This window comes from Lycium ferocissimum, chromosome 9 (genome assembly GCF_029784015.1).
Source record: "Lycium ferocissimum isolate CSIRO_LF1 chromosome 9, AGI_CSIRO_Lferr_CH_V1, whole genome shotgun sequence".
Classification (NCBI taxonomy): domain Eukaryota; kingdom Viridiplantae; phylum Streptophyta; class Magnoliopsida; order Solanales; family Solanaceae; genus Lycium; species Lycium ferocissimum.
In genome coordinates, this window is record NC_081350.1 from 27,879,504 (window position 1) to 27,899,763 (window position 20,260).

The 20,260-nt window shown below is 34.8% G+C and overlaps 3 protein-coding genes across 4 annotated transcripts; 1 reads left to right on the top strand and 2 right to left on the bottom strand.

The window, feature by feature from the left end:
- The first annotated feature begins 1,618 nt into the window (after positions 1-1,618).
- Positions 1,619-6,235, top strand: LOC132030123 (probable xyloglucan endotransglucosylase/hydrolase protein 30). The gene is made up of 4 exons (XM_059419619.1): positions 1,619-1,894; positions 2,000-2,100; positions 2,823-3,031; positions 5,522-6,235. The coding sequence occupies exons 1-4, from the start codon at positions 1,672-1,674 to the stop codon at positions 6,090-6,092; spliced, it is 1,104 nt and encodes a 367-aa protein (XP_059275602.1). The 5' UTR covers positions 1,619-1,671; the 3' UTR covers positions 6,093-6,235.
- Positions 6,236-6,383: 148 nt separating this feature from the next.
- On the bottom strand, positions 6,384-7,419 carry LOC132030124 (heat shock factor protein HSF30-like). The gene is made up of 2 exons (XM_059419620.1): positions 6,928-7,419; positions 6,384-6,827 (listed from the first exon to the last, which is right to left on the bottom strand). The coding sequence occupies exons 1-2, from the start codon at positions 7,081-7,083 to the stop codon at positions 6,552-6,554; spliced, it is 432 nt and encodes a 143-aa protein (XP_059275603.1). The 5' UTR covers positions 7,084-7,419; the 3' UTR covers positions 6,384-6,551.
- A 4,025-nt stretch (positions 7,420-11,444) lies between these two features.
- LOC132030125 (cellulose synthase-like protein D3) lies at positions 11,445-17,629 on the bottom strand. 2 transcript variants are annotated; one of them, XM_059419621.1, is made up of 4 exons: positions 17,440-17,629; positions 15,350-16,257; positions 13,983-14,790; positions 11,445-13,459 (listed from the first exon to the last, which is right to left on the bottom strand). In XM_059419621.1, the coding sequence occupies exons 2-4, from the start codon at positions 16,204-16,206 to the stop codon at positions 11,705-11,707; spliced, it is 3,420 nt and encodes a 1,139-aa protein (XP_059275604.1). In that variant the 5' UTR covers positions 16,207-16,257; positions 17,440-17,629; the 3' UTR covers positions 11,445-11,704. The 2 variants fall into 2 exon arrangements, with proteins under 2 accessions (XP_059275604.1, XP_059275605.1); XM_059419622.1 differs by lacking the exon at positions 17,440-17,629 and adding an exon at positions 16,607-16,763.
- Positions 17,630-20,260: the final 2,631 nt, after the last annotated feature.

Here is a 20,260-nt window from a genome sequence, read left to right on the forward strand (position 1 = left end):
CCGTATCCATAGAGCTAGCGCTGATTCGAGAGCACTCCGTATTCCGGAAGTGCCACGCATTTCTCTTTTATATATATATATATCCGTATATTCATGATTTTGGGCACGCACGGGGTCCCGTCCCGTCCGGATGTCTAGTATTCCGGAGAGGCTCGTAGATACGCAGATGTGGGTAGTCCGGTCCCATGGTTTTTACGTATACGTACGTATATATTATTTTGGATAGCCGAAGGGTTTATGTTTATAAAAGTAAATGTATTTCGTAAAAATTCAGCTTTTATACATGATTATGAGTATATAGTATGAATAATAGCATAAACAAGGATGGTGTTCGGTGGTTGATACTGCTGCGGTCGTAGCTCGGGTCGTGACACTAACACTCGAGGTTGCGAGTTACTCTTAATAAAAATAAAAAAATAAATCGCAAGGTAGAATTTTTAACTCTTCAAAACCGCCGCCATCATTAAGTTGTCATCAACACACTGCCCATGCAAATTTTCCGATACTTATTGTATAGCCAAATGCCTACTCAATCTTATTTGCTTTCCTTTTTCTCATGACCAAACATCGCATTGCAACTTTGAGCATTTGCATATTTTCCTGTTTTTCGAATTAAACCATCTTTTAATCTTCAAGGGACATACTCTTGTTAATGGACACGATTAACCTACATGCCAATATAATTTTTCATAACTTTGATAATCCTTCAAAGCTCTATTACAGGAATCAAAGATTGCGAATTATGACTTCATACTTAAAAAATAGAATATTACGTACTGTATTTTAATTTTGTTATAGTAAGAGATAAGGCACACCGGACACCCAAAATTTTAGTAATTCACAGTTCAGCGAAATTCTATCACCTAATTTTTTTTTTTTAAATTTTGACTCACGTGTGGGTTGCAAAATTTAAAGATTCAAATATGAGAAAATTTAAAGACCACCCCAAAAGAAGGCCTCAAAATTCCCCATGCTGTCTCGTTGACCGAGTAATTTAAAGACCACCATTTTGAGGGATAAAAATTAAAGGCCACCTCCAGCGAAGGGCAATCCTGCAAATTGCCCCATTTGTTTTTCATATTAGGAACCTGCATACGTCACCTACATGCCAATGGAGTCCCGATTCAAAGTTATACATACTGTTATTAGTATAAAAACAAAATAGAATATTACTATATTTTAATTTTGTTGTAGTAAGAGATCATACAGGCCCTATTCTTTAATTTATCGTATTGAGTTTGATACTAATTAAGAGTTATTATAAATCAACTTAATCTAATAATCATAAGAATTCTTTACACTTTTTTCCTGGACAAAAGACAAATTAACTTGACTAATATTGAGTTGAACTCTCTTTCATATATATTTTTCCCCCAAATTCATAATTTGCTTTTCTTCAAAAAACAACAAAAACAAAAAATTCTCGTGGCAATCCAGTAAGTAATCCCCAACCACGAGGATTATTCCGTAATTGCATCCTTCAAAACCGAAACCTGCCAAATCTCTCTTGTTTCCTCTTCATGGCTGCATATTCTGTTACCAAATATAAATCTTTATGAAACCAAGAATCCAAAGAAAAAAACAGAAGAGAAGAGAAGAGAACTATATATAGAAGGTAGAAGAGAGGAACCCAACATATAAAAAAATAAAAAATAAGAAGAAAAAGAAGTTATGGATTATCGAGTTCTTTCATCTCTATCAAAATCATTAACACCCTTCTCTCTCCTTTTATTATTATACATTTGTCCCGTGGCATCTGGTACCACCACCACCAAGGCTTTTAATCTGTCAACCATCACATTTGAACAAGGATATTCACCTCTTTTTAGTGATTTCAATATTGAAAGATCTCCTGATGATACAAGTTTCCGTCTCCTCCTTAATCGTTTCTCAGGTAATTCCTTAAACCTTTTTCCAATATTATTTTTATTTTTATATATACATATATGTAATATTGACAATTTATATGTATATTGTTGTAAATTTATTTTATTTTCAGGGTCTGGTGTAATTTCAACAGAATATTACAATTATGGATTTTTTAGCGCTAGTATTAAGTTGCCGGCCATATATACTGCAGGCATCGTTGTCGCTTTTTATGTAAGTATCTACGAAAGATTAATACTCCTATTAATATATGCATGTTTTTGTATGTGTATAGTTTTTTATGTATGCATAAGATATTGTTTGAGATAAGTATTGTTTAAGAACCCTGATTTTGACTACCTATTTTAGTCATAATTAATATATGCATGTCCATGTTCTGAATTTCTCTTTTTAAGGAAGAAGCGCATTTGTTATCTTGCATGGAAAGAGTTGTATGAAAATGCATGTAGTTTGATTATTGTTGCATCATGCTGCACTTTTCTATTGTTCATTGGATTTAAATTAAGTGACAGTATATGTATATATTTTGGAGGGAGCTTTGGGGGCAACGTTAAAGTTGTCTTCGTCTGACTTATAGGTCTCGAGCTTAATTAGTCATGGAATTAGCCATTGATACCTGCATCAGTGAGCTAGGGGCCTTCCCCAAACCCTGTGTGAACGCTGGATGCTTCGTGCACCAAAAACTACCTTTTTCATACATGAATATATTTGGTGAAATATCTTATTTTGCACATGAAAACATAACAATACGTAAAAATAAATTCTTAATACTGATGTTGCAAAAATGTTCCTAATGTGGTCCGACCTTTTCTTGGACTTTGTTCATAGTTAGAGAGCTTATTGCACCAGGCTCTCTTTGTTTTCCGCAATATGTTGTATTTTTCATAAGAGTGGCATATACTTATTGAATTTTGATTGAATGTGGATGTATGTAGACGTCAAATGTGGACACATTTGAGAAGAATCATGACGAGTTAGATATAGAGTTTTTGGGGAATGTGAATGGGCAGCCATGGAGATTTCAGACTAACTTGTATGGAAATGGCAGCGTTAGCCGTGGCAGAGAAGAGAGATATAGAATGTGGTTTGATCCAAGCAAGGAGTTCCATCAGTACAGCATCCTTTGGACCCCCAAAAACATCATGTAAGCACCTTATTTTTTTAAAATCTTTTTCCTAATTATATTTCTTGTTCTCTTTTGTTTATTATCAGTTTTAGCACTTCTATCCAGATATATGACTGATTATTTATAGAATCAATGGCTTCAATACTTAAATGCTTTTTATTGCTTGATGTTTATTACCTCTGTTGTTCAAACTGAATCGTTTCGTTTTTGTAATTTTCTAATTGTTCCAAAGTCTTATAAGTTGAATTAATCAAATTCAAATTCTCTCGTTCTATCTCGGAGTATTCATTCACTTGAAACTGCTTAAACTACGCCAAACCGACTCGGGTTATTTTTTTGGTATCACTATTTGGTATCCTGAACTCTGTAGTCGATAATTTAGATTTGCACCATAGACAACCTATTTAACCAGGTGGCACTTTCTACTAGAAGTTTCTTTAATCCAAAGTCAAATCCGAAATCTTTGATTAAGAGTGAAGAAATCTCATTCGTCCCACCACGATTCTCGATGGTTCTTTTTTCCTTTTAATAGAATAATTCTCTTAGTTATGAAAAGCTAGCATTAGACAGCAAGAAAATTGTTGTAAATGGTATTGTCCCTACCTTTTGGCCAAACGCGGAGAGAGAAATTTCTAAGGAAGAAAGGTTTCGACTCGTTTTCGAAAAAGTTTTGACTCTCAAATTATTTTATTACTATTATTGCTTTTTTGTTGAATAAGATAATGGTTAGCTTCTGCTTTTAGGTAGTTTATTGCTATATAGTTGGTCTTTTCTGAAAGTTAATTTAATAAAACTAATTTTTTCTCTGCAGTTTTCTTTTCATACTTTTGTTTTTGCCTTCGGTGGAAAGGGGTGATCATTACATGCCAAAGTTGCTAGTATTAATTATTGGACCAGCTGATGCAAATAATTAAATGCAGTAAATTGTTGATTAGCTCATTAATTAATGAGAGTGACTGATCTTCTAAAAGGGTATAAAATTCGAATTGCACGGTATATGGTAATGCAACCACTTACTTTTTCCTTTTTCTAGCAAAATTCTTTAAAGCTGGAAAACTGGCGTGATTGGCTGTTTCCAAATGACATTTGCACTAATTGTATATGTACACACTTAAAGAGTTTGTCTATTCTTTAAAAAAGGTCAATAAGTCATGACTTTGAACTTATTACTCTTATTTACTGTAGTTTGCCTAAAATTCTTTGGAGTGCACTCATTAGTAACAAGTTTTTAGTTATACATTGCCACAAATTTTTACTGATATGCCCAACTGAATGCTGTAATTCAACCAAAAAAGAAGAATGCTTTATAAAGAAAATTTGAACCCACAAAAATGATCCTACCTACAAGGTTTTCTGTGTTATCTTTTACTGATATCATCATGTGAAAACGGTCATATTATCAAACTAATATAATTAATGAATTACAAAACAAAATCTCCCGCTAATTACATGGGAGGTTTAGTTATCTTTCCTGAAGATATGAGTGTGGCCTATTTTGAACTGTTCTGTCATCTTTTTCTGAGATAAAGTTAGCAAGTTGTTTAAAAAGTTGAGGATGATTATTGCCCTAACTCTTCCTTATTGAGTATGATTCTTGAAAAAATGACTTACTATTTGATATTCAAGCTCTTAGTGTCAGCTAATCATTCAACAATCTTGGTAGATATGTGTCAATATTACTCTTCCTAAATATTTTGATATGCTTCCTATACTTGGAATGAGTAAAATCCATAGTGAAATATTTGGTGATTTTTCCAATATAATCTAGATTTGGAAAACCATTAAAGAAGTATCTTAGATAAGTAATTGACAACTTGCTTCTATTTGCTTTTCTTGATTATTTTCTTTAACTTATTGAATTAATCATAATGAATGATTTCAGTTTTTTTTTTTTTTTTTTTTTTTTTAAAACGTCCCCTTTACAGTTGCACATTACCAGAAAGTTGTCAAACAAATTATTCATAGACCTTCAATATATATATATAGACAGATCATTTGGAAGACGGGCTCAAATTCACAACATTAATTTGTGTACATTTTTCCTTAACTTGTTGAAGATTGTATTGCCTTTTTAGTTGCATAAGATGTTGAGACAATCACGTCATAATTATCAAAGGATTGAAATTGCATGATTATCAGAGGATTAAACTTATATATATTGACATCGTGAAGAATTTTTGCACACCAAGTGTAATTTAACTTGTTGCTACATATTGTCTGCTATATTTTTCAAATATCTAGTTACACTTATTATAAGTAGTTACCTATAATTTATGTTGCTCAAACTCTCCAAAAATATTGCCCCAAACCGTATCGGATCCTCAAAACATGAACTATTTTTAGAGAATCCCACACGCACCCGTCAACTTTTTTGAAAAGTTCGAGCAACATGAGACTAATAGTTATAGAAGTTAAACTCATTATCAAAAGGTAAACGACTTGTTTTTTCCATTTTTGAGTCTTTCAACTAACCCCAAAAACCTTGGTTTTGTTTCCTTTTTCTCACAGATTTTACGTTGATGAGACACCAATTAGAGAAGTAAATCGCCATCCAGCAATGGAAGGGGACTTTCCATCAAAGCCAATGTCTTTATATGCCACAATTTGGGATGCATCTTCTTGGGCTACAAATGGTGGCAAAGCTAAAGTGGACTACAAACATGAGCCTTTTGCAACAGAGCTTAAAGACTTAGTTCTTGAAGGCTGCATAGTAGATCCAATTGAACAAATTTCATCTACAAATTGCACTGATAGGATTGCAAAATTACTTGCTAAAAATTACTCTAACATCACACCTGAAAGGCGAAAATCCATGAAATTCTTTAGAGAAAGATACATGTACTATTCTTATTGTTATGATAACCTTAGGTACCCTGTGCCACCACCAGAATGTGTGATTGTTCAGTCTGAAAGGGACTTGTTTAAGGACAGTGGAAGGCTTAGGCAAAAGATGAAGTTTGGTGGTAGCCACAGCCATAGGAAACACCGTCCGGGACGGAGCTCTAGGCGGCGGAATAGGGTGGCTGGTGGTGGTAGTTCATCAAAGTCTGGCCAACGTGCTTCTGCTGCTGCAATGTAATAATTTGTATAATTAAGGTATACAAGGTGAATATTATGGTTTGTAAAAAATATTATACTCCTATTAGTTGGTGGTGTATCAAAGAGATTAGTATTACATGAGTGGTATAAATATCTATGTGGTGGTTGGTTGAAGAGCAAAAACAGCGTTCACTATTTTTACAATGATTTTCTTGGTTTTCTTCACTACGTGTATTGTCACTTTATGTTCATCCTAATGACTTCTTGTTTTATTCACATTATAGTGTGACTATCTACTCATAATAATCGAAAAAAGTACGGGAGTGCCTTACTTTGCCCATTCATAGGAACTCGCTTACATGATGTTCCCCGAGCTTTTGCTACTTCCTGATGTATCCTCTACTCTAGGTTTCCTCGTGAATATATCTCTAACTTCCACATCACGCTTCGCTTGTTTAACTGCTTTTGCCAGAATACAGAGAAGTTTCCTGGACTCGGCCTATGAATTTTCCAAGTATTCCTTCAAAGAGGCGATCCCATTAGCCATATCGTCTCGTCTCTCCTTCAGCTTCTCGATTTCTGACTTCAATGTATCCTTGATATCTCTCTGGCTCCTCAGCTCTTCCTCTACTCCAAAATAGTAATTAGTCTCTTGATTAATATCTTTCTTCAGACTTTTGTGTCGCCTCTTTATGTTAGTCAGCAAGTATTTTTTCCCCTCTAGAAACCAATAATTTTCATACTCCAATTTTTGATGTCCAATCTTCTTGAACCCCTGTAGAATCATATCATCAATACGCAATTGGAGTTAATAAGATTCAATCACCGTTGTATTGAAAAAATGTACATAGTGATCAAGAAACGCGGTAACTTACATAGTTATTGAGCTGACAAGTGAAGCTTGACATATTAGTATGCTTGAAATATTTTGGTAAAAAATGGAAACTAAATCTGATATGATCCCAAATAACGAAACTAGTACCAGATGGACTCCAACAGATGATAGAGTTCGTGTTCGGATCCTCCACCATTTCATATGTCTTCGTCACGAAAGGGGAATACCAGGTTCACGTAATATCTTTGCACCAGCACCACCACCATGTCCTGTTTCTCCAGCTGAAAATTGACTCATATGGTTCATTGTCTGTTTTTTTGTGTGTTGAGGGAAAGGAGAATTTTTTTTTTTAAGTACTGTGAAAATATGTGACGTTTGTTCTTTGTATTTAGTTATAAAAGTAAGTAGCCTGTTTTCTTATTGTATTGCCACAAAATTAAATCACGGCCTTTAATAGATAGTCCTATTTGATCCTACTTGACATGTAACTCAGTAACATGCAAATTGAAACTATTCCTTCTTGTACTACAGGTCTAGTCTCAGTACCGCTATTTCAATCTGTTTCTCTCACGTTATTAACTGGCTTAATTAGATATTAACAGCTTGATTGATCTAAATGTTGCTATCAATAATATTCCCTGTTTCTCTAAGTCCAAATTCTTTTATTTTTTATTTTTCACCTAGTGTATGATACTGCATTAAGGGCCAGATCAATTCAGATTTGATCCGCATAAAGCCCGCTAAAGGATTTCTTTATTCATACTTGGAACTATAAACCGAGATCTTTGATAGTGAAAAGATCATATCCATCCCAACACAACTCTCGGTGGTAAGTAAAATTTATTACTAGTGAGAAGAGAGAACAACGAAAAGGCTACTGAAGTTAGAGAACTTGTGTGCTAGGACTGGAATATTTTCCTTTTTAATATTAGTAGACATGGAATTAATGATTCTTTTAAACAACAAAAAAAGAAAGAAATTTTCCACTTGTTTTATGAAATTAATTCTAACAAAGAGCACAAAAATGAAATTTCTTCACAAAAATGAAATTTCTTTCTTTTTGGTTGATTCTTTTATGACAAGTGCACAAATATCGGTTTTGGGGCTGCCACTTGTTTTATGTATTTTATGAAATAATGACGAAACTAAGAAAAGGTTACTTGAGATAGTTTAGCCATGTCTTATGAAAATCTCCAAACACTTGCACTAGTCTGTGAGTGCGACACTTTAAATGATTGAACGTTAAAGAGAATGAAGTAGACATAAAATCACATGGAGGTAGGAGTGTCAGATTGAATCGGGTTGGTTCAGATTTTTTAACTATCAAACCAAATCAATTATGTCGGGTTTTTAAATTTACATTTTTTTCGAGTTTCTCGGTTTTCTCGGGGTTTCTTCAAGAAAACTCTTCATACAAAACATATAACTTTTATTTCAATTTTTTTAGTCCTAGTAAGACACAATTATATAATTAAGGTGTTTCTTAAGAAAATAACACAAAATGTGTGATGAGTGATGATATTTTCATAAAATATTAAATCGCATAAAATAAATATTGCTAATTAATAAGCCATAATGAAAATGACCATAATCTAAAAACACTAAGTCATGCTAAAATAAGTACGGTTAATAAGTAATAATATGACAAAAATAAAATTAAGTTATGTATTTTCACTGTTTAAACCAATGCAAAACTAAAGAATAGATATTAAACGTTATTGTCATTCCTAGTGTTAACATTGAATTTCTTTTGTTAGCATAGTATTGATTTGGTTTTGCTTTGAGTTTGGACTTTATTTGAGTTACTAACATCTATGGGCTACAAAACTTATTAGACCATTCAAAAATTTTAGTCCACGCTTGAAATAATATGTTAAAAGATAAAAACTATGAAAAATACTTAAGAAATATTTATAAGTTACATTAAAATATTGTATATATCTAATGTCTGGTTGGTTTGGATCGGCTTGACTTATTTTTAGTTAAAATCAAACCAAACCAATTATGGTCGAATTTTTTTTCTCAATATCAAACCAAACCACTAGTCGGGTTTTTTTTTGAATTATCGATTTGGTACGGTTTGTCAGTTTTGTTTGTACACCCCTACAAAATTATAAGCTCTCGGATCTATCATATTCGAGACTTATACGTTTGTAGGAATTAGTGCGAGATTTATAGAACGTCGCGCTTTAGAAAACATCTAAAGACAATTTATTTAGTAGTGGGATTGTGAATCAGAATAGAGTGGAATGACTATTAAAGATACATACAGCCAACTCTAAGCTGGGATATCCCAGCACTAATTTTTTGTACCATGTTTGATAGAAGGTATAAATTTATCCTGATAAATTTATACAGCTTGTACCAAACAAGGTATAAAATGCATCCCATGGTATAAGTCGGGATATCCCTTCTTATCCCACTTATCTCGGGACTATTTTATCCCATCTCCTAGATGGGATAAAATAGTCCCAAAATATGAGATAAATTAGTCCCGGGATTATAATCCCGGGATAATTTTGGCCATGCACCAAACGACCACTAATTAGATTTGGAATTGATACTTGGTTGATTGATTATCTCTGATATCATTTCATTAGGATGGAGGAATATTAGAGGAAGTTCTAATAATTTGGGCTCAGTTGGATCAACTTAATCCAATATGGAAATCAATCCATCCCACATACTTAAAAAACAGAAAATAGGCTATGTCCATAGGCCACCCACAGTGAAATGGATAAAATCCAGGTGGAAGAAGAATTACTGCATCTGAACATGTTTCAAAAAGAGTTTTGCTACTTAGATATTCAAGCATTAGTGTTCTCAAACTTTTATTATCAGCCTTGTTACTTGTCCAGAAAAAGTTGAGTCAATTGGGGTATGAATTACAAAATAAAGTTCATAATGATTAATGTAACAGTTGGAAATTGCAAACTTTTTTAGGTCAAGGGATTTTTTTCTTTTTTTCACATTCAAAAGGTGAAAGGTATTGTTTTTCCAAACTGGCTATATCGAAATATACTCTTCTGATAGCATGTATTCCTCTTTTTATTATGTAGCTACCATGTATCCTCCATCAATAATTCAATAATTGGAAGCCGCCTATGCCAAAGATTCCTTTCGGCGATTCATTATATTGTGTATGTAGGTCAATACTTCTTTACCTTGAATAGTATTAACGAAATTCCTGACTTCATCATTGATGGTATGAACAACATTTTAACACTTAGCTCTAGTCAATTAAATCCATGTGTTAGGTTAAGTATCCTTGACAATAGATTTTGGGTCCTTTAGTAATAGCTTCACATTGATTTTTTTAGTATGAACTGCACATTTGAAACTTCATGAATATTTCGAACTCCAACATCTTGTGCTAGAGTTTCACTTGTCAAAGAGTAGTTCCGTATTTTAGCTTGGAGTACTTTGGTTTAAATGTTATTTCCGCCTGAAAAATGATTATTTCTCAATAACATTTCAAATGGTGGCTAAATATTAACAAGCAATCCAAAAACTGATACTAATTTTTTACAAAACCAATGTGACCATGTTTTAGCCCTCAAATCTAATGGCTTAGGTGACAAGTGGACTACGTCTTTATGAAAGTATCAGCAACTAACATATTAAATTTACACCTAATTGATTCAGTAAACTTGTTCATATGTTTGACCAAAACATGTTTGTGTTGGCTACTCCAAGGTTTACTCTTTCAACCAAAGTTTGGTGAGTTCTCACAACTTTTGAGAATGGAAGGTTCAGAAACTGTCCATAGGTAAATATATAAAACTAATAAATAGGAGAACGTCGTCCTGAGCTGATTAGTAGTTGTTTTGTTCAACAACCTAAACCTACTTCATCCATTTGAAGAGGTAAAAGATGCACTTAAAAAGATTTAACGTGTTCGAACTTTTTTTTTCTTTTGGAATAATGGTGGTGTCTAGTGATAGAGCCAGAATTTTCATTGAGGTCAAAATATAAATAAGTACACGAAAAAAGTCATGGAAATTCAACATATAATGTATATATCTAAATGTTTTTACCATCTACACTGTAATTTTCTAGCGAATTGACACCCTTTGGACAAGGGTGGCTCCATACAGGATCCGCACGGCTCAATTATTCCACCAGATACATGCTGCCTTTCACATAACATGTAACGAGTAACTCTTCACTGTTTTGGACCTCGTCTTGTTTGCACCAAGCTGAGATAATGTATTTGCCCCTTTTCATTGTTATAATAATTGATTTAATTGGAATAGGAGGATATCACTTCAGATTCCCTTCCTTAAAGTGCATGAGCCCCTCCACTTTGCTAATCTGCTTTGAAGAAGTCATGGAGTTGGTTTGAAAACAGAAAACGAGCTGCATTATCATATTTCTTATGTAAGCACATGCAACAAGACTTCTTCAAATTGTGTGCAATATGCGCCAAATTTTAGGTTGAAACAATTTTAGAGTTCATTTGTTTGACAAATGTCTGAAGTTTCTTAAAATAAAAATAAAAAAAAATGTCACGGCAAAGCCAAAAACCTCAAAAGTAAGAATGGTGCAAAGATAATATCAAAGGAATCTGACTTTCATATATCTATTTTTGAGGCTTTGATTACAAAAAACGTATTGTATGTTTTGCCCTTTCCTATGAACATTGAATCATAAACAAAAATTCAAGGACAATAGTGATGGCAAAAATCCACATAATATTCAAGGCCCTTGTGTCCACATTTTGTTACAGAGAGGGAAGAAAAGGAAGATGATGAAACTAAAGAATAATCTGAATGGAATGTGCAGGAGCTAATTTGGCCTATGCCTGTTAGGAAAAATCAAGGGAACTGGAATGACCCTCCAATTTCAGTAGCACCAGCAGGGGGGTTGATGGCAACCCACAGAAGCGAAATGGTAATGGCGATAAGTCCTGACCAGACAAATACAATTGTCGGTGTCCTTCCGCGCCTTCCCATCAATCCCTTTGCAAAAGGATAGAGATGAGCTAGCACCCAAAAACTGAAGAAAACCCCTCCTAGCAACCGGCTCCATTGTGGTATCGTGCTATATATTGTCCGGCTTACACCAACAGCTATCGCGATCAAGTTAGTCATCATGATCACAATAGGTGGGATAAAAAGGGAAGTCCATTTGATGATATAGAGATCAGCAAATTCATCATCATCATCAGCTGCAGATTTTGATGTCAGTGTAAATGAAATCTCAATGCCAGCAACCACTTTTAGCAGCCCTTGAAGCACAGCAGCAAGATGGGCACTTGTGCCCCCAATTAACCAAAATTGCTCATTACGCCACCACTCTTCCAAAGCAATCCCGGACCACTTGATCTCGAGAACCGCGAGCGCGCAGAGAGTCAATGTGATCGCAAGGAGATATGTGAGGAAGGTGACATTCAGGGACTGGACGATGAACTGACCAGAGAATAGTGAAAGTGCTGGGAGGAAGCAGTAAACAATTAGGAATATCGAGGTGAAAGGGTAGATACCGACATTGAGGTAGGCAATCCGTTGCAAAATTTTCATCCTGGGACTAGCCAAAAAAGCGTTGTTGCGAGAGAAGAAGATTTCAACAGAACCAGTGGCCCATCGAAGCACTTGGTGAAGCCTGTCAGTGAGATTGATTGGTGCAGTGCCACGGAATGCATCTCTCTTTGTCACACAGTAAATAGATCTCCAACCCCTATTATGCATCCTATACCCCGTCACCACGTCTTCAGTAACAGACCCATAAATCCATCCAACTCTATTGCCCCATTCAGTTTTGTCCTCATACCAACATGAAATGACACTGATCGCTTCAGCAACAGTGGAGGCATCAAGAAGTTCCCTTGGGATAGTTAGAGCACCAGGTGGTCGTCCATTCTTTACTGCAGGATGATCAGCAAGTGGTCTACCTTGGAATTCTGCGACTGGAATGGAATCAATGAGGAAACTTGAGTTACCAAACCTTTTAGGAAAGGCAGCAAGATTCATCTCCTCGTCATCAAAATCCGCCATTCTAAGTGCCCTGTTGTCATTATCGACAGAAGACACGGTGGCCTTACTCTTGCGCTGACCAAAACAACAGCTGCAGCAACCAGGGTGGTGTTCCTTGGTTCGTGGTGGGTCAAAACCATAAAGAGCAGTCCTGCGGAAGAGGCAACCAGTCCCCACATACATTGGACCTTGAAGGCCATCAAGGGCACGCATGTTGACATCAAAGAAAACAGTGTTGTGATTAGCATAACGGTCAGAAGGATCAATTCCCTCAAAACGTTGAGGAAACTGAACATAACAGATTCTATCCCCACCACGGTCCATCATAAAACACATTCCCTCCCTAATAGCCTGCGAGTTGTAGATGTAGTGATCACAATCAAGGTTGAGAATAAAGGGGCCATTAGACATGATGGCCGAAGCTCGGACCAAGGCATTCATGGCTCCAGCCTTTTTGTTATGATCATAGCCAGGACGCTTCTCACGAGAGACATACACCAGCAAGGGGAGCCGAATATCAACTTCTGTTAAATCAATTAGACGGTCATCAGCAGAGTTTCCATGTAAGGGTTCATCACTTGGAGGTTTTAACATAACCTGTACCCAACAAAAAGAAAAGTAAAACCAACAAAGTTAAACCAAATTGATTACTTCAAGAATCTAACATACAAGTCATTTTCAGCTGACCAAGTGTATAAAATAGCAAAATAAACGTACAGTTGGCGCAAAATGATAAGCCTCTAAAGAACAACAACATACCCAGTATGATCCAACAAGTGGGGTCTGGGGAGGGTGGGGTGTAGGCAGACCTTACCCCTACCTTTGCGGGATAGAGAGGTTGTTTCCGATAGATCCTCGGCTCAAGAAGAGCGTTTTTCAAAACAGGTTTGAGAAATATACAAGTAAAATACGCGCCTAAAGACAGAGTTAATGATAATCAGGGAGAAGAAAAAAACTACTGCAATAAGTTTCTTTTCTCTTTTTCCTCATCCTTGGAGGGAGGAACAAAAAGGAGTGGATTCAGCATGAGTGATCATATGCATCAAACATTATTCCTTGATTAGTGAATAACGATGGAAGCAACAAACAACTAGACATCATTAATATGAAGAATCAATACCTGTAAGATTCCTGCATGATCACCCCTAGTGTGCTCGGGAGCAGAAGCCATCCATGTACCAGGCCAGTGGGTTCCATCTGCCATCCAAGTGGCCTTTGTTATCTTGATGGGTTCCAAAAGCTCATCCCCAGCTGCCTCTCGCTGAAGCTTCATAGCCTTGATTTCTTCTCGAGCATTATATGCATCAGAACGCCGACGAATTGAATCAGGAAGGCTATTGATTCGAACCTTAAATTCATCATATTCACGCTTCACCCGTCTGCGGTCCTTCACAAAATCTTGACGTACTTTGTTCTTGTACGGGTCTCTCTTCAAGCTGAAGTAGGTTTCTGGGTTCCTTGGTTCGATATCATGTTTACGACAAAAAGGCACCCAAGTGTTGGAAAAACTTGCAGCTTCTGCCATTGCTTCAAATGTCAGAAGAGCACCTCCATCATCAGAAATATAGCACGAAAGCTTTTCGACAGGGTAATCAGCCGCAAGGATAGACAGTATCGTGTTTGCAGTGACTAGTGGTGGCTCTTTCTCGGGATCCGCAGTAGAGACAAATATGTCTATACCTGGAAGATCAGATTTTCCTGTGGGATTGGTAGGAGTTGGGGTTTCAAATTTTTCTTTCAAAACATTAAGATCGGTAGCACGGTTAACGGGGCATAACTTTGGAAGCTGGTCAAGCAGCCAAGAGATTGCAAACCAAATCTCACAGATTATGGACATATACCATAACCATATAGCGTCATCGTTTGGATGGGTAATTCTCCATTGAAGAAATAGTCCAAGAACAACAACACGAATAAGAATCAACAGCCTGTATACATGGAGTTGTGTCAATACAGCTCTCAAATAGGTTGAGGAAAAGCAATATATAAGATAAACACTACCCCGACACCCAAAATTGTTATTATTTCAAGATAAGAACATATGAACAACAGGGAACCTTATGCACAAGAGTACCAGATATAACAAAACATAGTACTACCAATAAAGCACAGTAGGCATTAAGCAACTGACCAATGTCTAAAGCACAGGACTATCCAATGGTATCCGCCCAAAAAGCTAGATTTAACTCGTCTCTTAAATATGGCATACTCAAGAAGCTAAGTTTGCAATGTAGTCTTACAAGATAAAAGATGAAGTCTCACACATGTTTTTAGAGGAAATCAACATATAACAGGAACTTACAGTAAAGAAAAATTATTATGACTGTTTTAGCATCTTTCTTTGATTAGAAGGAAGCATTCGTGTTAAAACTAATTTGTAAGTTTCCTAGCCACTTGGACGTGGGTGATTTCACCAAATTTTATTCTTTAATTCAAAGAAACAGAGAAGAAAGATGGCAATAAAAACTGTTAGGGACGAGAAATTACCGGTATGGGCTGATAACTGCAGCGGGTATCTTCAGCTTACGTGTAAGAGGCCTCCAAGGCTTGTTCAGAAGTTCAGAAGGCTCACCAGCATTATCGTCTTTGTCATTTCCAAACCCCTCATCCTTTGGCCATATAGCATTTCCATAGCCATACGTTCCTTTTGTCTCAAATAACCATTTATTATGATCAAAATCCCCTGTTTGACTCCTCATCAACCCCGAGTGGCTTCTTATTATCGCTGACTTATTACCCGATCGCATCAATGACAACCTCCTTTCCATTTTAGACATGCTAACGTTTGAAGGTAAAGTCAGAGGTCGTCCAGAAGGATCAACAGCATTCTCAGCTAAATCAGTGCTTTTGTAAGGCTCTTTACAACCAGGACATATCCCATCACCAGTTTTGACAGCATCAACGTAACAATCCCGGCAAATTTTAAAATCACACTCACAAGGAAGAATATCTTCACCCCTTTCATCACTCATGACTTTCCCATCACAACCTGGTATAGCACAAGAAGAACCTTTAGCACCAGCCATCTGAGGATGGTTAGTTTCTGATTCAATTACCTTATCCATCAAGTGAGCACGAGTCACACTGTTATAACCACCGGTAAACAAGGAACTCGACACGTACTGCTCTTCAACCCTCTGAGAAATTGAAGGATCCATAGGTTGATTATCAGGGGTTGGAGGGATATGCACTGTGTAGTTTGCAAATTCAACGCCACTAAACTCACTATCCAGTGATTCCCTTGATAAGTTCACATACCGACCCGACGAGGTCCTCCTTGCAAAAGTAACACCAGAAGCCTTACCCTGTTGGGAATCAGAAGCTTTAAAGGATCTTGAAGTCATATTCCTAAAAATTGTGCTAAATGATCACTTGATGACTAACAAAACCTGAATCTGCACAAGGTCAAACAAGTCACCAGCAAATTAGTTAACTCTAAGTTGAGACATCAAAAAATTACAAACAATAGTGCAATTGATATACAAGCTCTAGATTTCAAATATTTCAACTTCTTTTGAAACAGGAAAATGAAAATCCCAGCATAAAAAAAGGGGAAAAAAATAGTAAACAAAAGCATGACCAAAAACCCCCCTTTCTCTTTCTCCAAAGCTAATCCTCACTCTTTATTAGCTAAAAGGCATTAAAGGGTCACCTTTTTTAGCAAAAAACACTTGATCATTTTGTGTGAAAAGCATCAAAACAGTTCAAAATATAACCAAAAAAAAAACAGAAAAGAAAAATCACCTAAATCTTGATGAGACACATCAACAACTAAGAATCAAGAAAACCAAAAAAGCTTTCCCAGAAACCAAGGTAGAATTGCAAAAATGCAGGTTTAAGTACACATCCAAATCCTTCTCTTCACATACAAATCTTCCCTATATACATCTAAATGAGCAGATACTTATAAGACAATTAATATAAAGATATAGAAAACATTGTTTATATTTACAAGAGAATTGGCCTACTAAAGGCGTGTAAGAAACATTCAAAACATAATACCAATTAAAATATAAATACACACTACAAATTAGTACAACTGTAACAAAGCTTTCATGGGGTCCCCTCAAAAGTTTAGACTTATTCTTCCATTGTCCAACTAAATTAAATGGGTTGTAAATTAAATCATTAAAAATATCTATTACGTAAGACAAACTAACCCAACCCCATTTTCCTCCCTCTTTCTTCTGTCACCCTTTACCAAAAAAAAAAAAGAAAAAAAGAATGAGTAGTTAGTATTTACCAACCTCAAAATTTTGATAAAAAGATAACATCAGCTAAGAAAGATTCAAACTTTTTTGTATCTTTCAAAAAAAAAAAAAAAAAAAAAACTAAAAAAGATATTTTTTTTCAGCTTACAGCAGCCGGCTAAGCATTTTTTTTTTTTTGGTCTGCATCACAAAAAACACAAAGGCCCTTATATCTACATACACAATAGGGGGTCAAAAATGTGTATATATGAAAATTTAGTAAAAAATAAAATAAAATAAAGAGATCTGGATGAATGGGTTTCCATTTATGGGGTTCTTGAAAATTTCAAAAAAAAAAAAAAAAAGTGAGATTTATGTAATTTTTACCTTATCTACTCTGCTATGTAGTTACTACTAACCAAAGTAGACAGAAAATAGTATGTGCATTTGATAGTAGTGTGTTGCAGATGTTGATAATGGAAGCTTTTTACTGTTGATTTTCTTGCTTAAGGACAGTGTGGAAGAAAGAAAAGAGTATATTTCGTGGGGTAGAGAGAGAGAAAATGGAATTTATGGGGGGCTTTTTTCGTTAAGACCGGAATTTGTGGGGTTAAAAAAGTAATTTACGGGAATATAGGGGGTCGGTCTGAGAACGCTTGATACGCGGTACAGGTGATTTGTTTCCTGTGCGAAAGGGATATTTTCACTATCTTTACAACCGGTCTTCATTCTTTCTTACTCGTTTGGGTACCGAGTATTATTCATTTACTTGCACTTTTTACTTCCATTTTCACTATAAGAAACAGCGGTATAACTTTGTATTGAAATAATTGGCCACATGTAATAGAAATACCACTCCAACAATTAGCTAAAATGTGGATGAAATAAGGAAAATGACTTAGATTATATACAATCAAAAGTAGTACTAATGAGTAATAATCCAAGAATTATAAATTCAAGTATGCATTATAATTCCAGCATAAATATCTTTTATCACCTAATTAAACATACCCTTGTTAATAGAAGTAGTAAAAGTGTTAACAACATTGAAGGTATAAGATAAATCTCAAGTTAATCGTTTCTAACGAATTTAACTATCTCAAAATTAAAGTTTTTTACGATAATATCAAAATATCAAAATATAAAAGCTACAAAATTCTTGATCTTTATTTTGATACTTATGGACTAATAGAAGACTGGAAGACCAGGCCCACTAAACTAAAGGATAGGCGTGTAGAGGAGTAGAGTTAGTTAAAGCTGCACAGGACCTATTGCCTCGCCCTCTACATAAATTAATAAAATCTGGTTGGTCAATTTTCCATCTCAAAGATCCAACATAAATAATTTAATAACTAAAAATATTATTTTTCTTAGTTGTTACTATATCTTTAAACCTCCTGCCCGCAAAATAGAAATATTAATTTGTTTTTTGATATTTTCCATTATTTAATGAAGCTTAATTTGGTGGCTATCAGAAGAGTTGGCATTTGGAAGCTTTTTTGAATAAAGTAGTTTCTTTAGAAAAAAGTTGAAAATAAAAACGTAAGTAAATAGTGTTTGTTCTCTAAAAAATTTACTTTTATCACCAAAAGTATTTTGTTACAAATCTGTTCTTGAAGGCCAAAATATTGCATTTGCCAAAATTAAAATGGACCTTTCTGGAAAAACATGATACATCCAAACTTTAAACACTAATCTTTGGGGTTGTTTGATCCGTAGACAAGCCATGTTGGGATGAATTATCCGCTATTATTTTTTATTAACTGTTTGGTTTGTTATATTAAAAATAATTTGTATTGCATAATTTTAAAAAGGAGCTATCTGTTTACAAAAATACCTTCCATCTTATCTAGCAGAAAAAGGTTTTGACGGACGACCTTATGGGTATTTTTGTCATCTTCATTACTATATTTAAAGATAACTAATCTTGATACTATTATTTCATCATATGGTAGGGATAACTTATCCTTATAATGTTTCTAATTTTGATATAACTATTATTTCATTATAGTAACTAAAGGAGAAATAAGACAATACTAAATTTTTATACCAAAATTATTTATGCTTATCCAGCATACCAACACGACCTCTTAAGGGGAAAACAGGCCAAAGTTTCTCTTTCCTGCGTCAATTGTCCATAATTTTGGTTGTTTTTTTTCATTCAATATTTTGACCAATGATCGGTTGAACAGGTTATTAGGGTAGTCGTCAGCTGTAGGCGATTATTACCTGGTTCATCGTTATTCTCATGGCCCACCGTAACGGGTGTTTTCATGCAGACAGCGTTGAACTATTACATGCTCTGTTCAATTTTGTTACCAACATTATCCACCTTGTTTCGGATAATTACTATACCTACCCCTGGGCAAATTTCGAATTTCAAATGAGGAAGTACTCGGCCAAAAGAAAAAGAAAAGGATATTAAGTACGCGTTTGGCCGAAAAGCAAAATACGTAAAGAGTTTTATTTGTTTAGCTTACCTATTGTCATATTTGTATATTTAGGAATGTTTGTGCCAGTTAACCTCCAGCTCACCATATATACTTCCAAAAACAAAACAAAACAAAACTATGACAACAAAACTCAAATGATTCAAATTACGTTTTGATACGAATTGATATTTTGACGGGTTTAAGTATTTTTATAGACATAAAAACTTCGTTTTAAAACTATCAAAACATTCTTAATTCTTATACAATCTTACCAAAAAAAAGTTATAGTTCATAACAAAATTAATACGCTAATTCATAACAACTCAAAATTAATACTAGAAGACCTTTCTAAAAATACAACATCAATTGATCAAATTTTAGTTCAATAAATAAAATTAAACTATGGATCTTTTTTTACAAAACTAAAAGGTTGGTAGACATAAATATTTTAAGAGATTGGTAAACGATTTTTTAAGCGTAATTGTTAAAAATATCTACCAACATCTTTTTTTTCAAAATATAAATGTAAATTTTATATTTTAAAAATAAACTTATTTCAAACTCATATCCAAACGGGCAAAATTCATGGCCAAACGCCTACTATGTGTCGTGACCATTCATCCAATAAGATTTAAGTAACAACTAACAACTAACGCTATCCAAGTTTTTATATCTCTTTGCCTTGTTAGTCCAAATTTTATACTTATTACTTATTGTCTAACATCAGTGTAGTATATTTCCATCGTTCTGTTCCAACTTATGGGGATGTATGGTGG

Excerpts from the sequence above, each read along its gene's own strand:
- LOC132030123 (XM_059419619.1), top strand. The coding sequence starts at position 1,672 with ATGGATTATCGAGTTCTTTCATCTCTATCAAAATCATTAACACCCTTC. Across the intron at positions 1,895-1,999 it reads CCTCCTTAATCGTTTCTCAG|GGTCTGGTGTAATTTCAACA; the intron begins GTAATTCCTTAA and ends TTTTATTTTCAG. Across the intron at positions 3,032-5,521 it reads TGGACCCCCAAAAACATCAT|ATTTTACGTTGATGAGACAC; the intron begins GTAAGCACCTTA and ends TTTTTCTCACAG.
- LOC132030124 (XM_059419620.1), bottom strand. The coding sequence starts at position 7,083 with ATGGTGGAGGATCCGAACACGAACTCTATCATCTGTTGGAGTCCATCT. Across the intron at positions 6,828-6,927 it reads CTTGTCAGCTCAATAACTAT|GGGTTCAAGAAGATTGGACA; the intron begins GTAAGTTACCGC and ends ATGATTCTACAG.
- LOC132030125 (XM_059419621.1), bottom strand. The coding sequence starts at position 16,206 with ATGACTTCAAGATCCTTTAAAGCTTCTGATTCCCAACAGGGTAAGGCT. Across the intron at positions 14,791-15,349 it reads GCAGTTATCAGCCCATACCG|GCTGTTGATTCTTATTCGTG; the intron begins GTAATTTCTCGT and ends CCATGTATACAG. Across the intron at positions 13,460-13,982 it reads ATCATGCAGGAATCTTACAG|GTTATGTTAAAACCTCCAAG; the intron begins GTATTGATTCTT and ends TGTTGGGTACAG.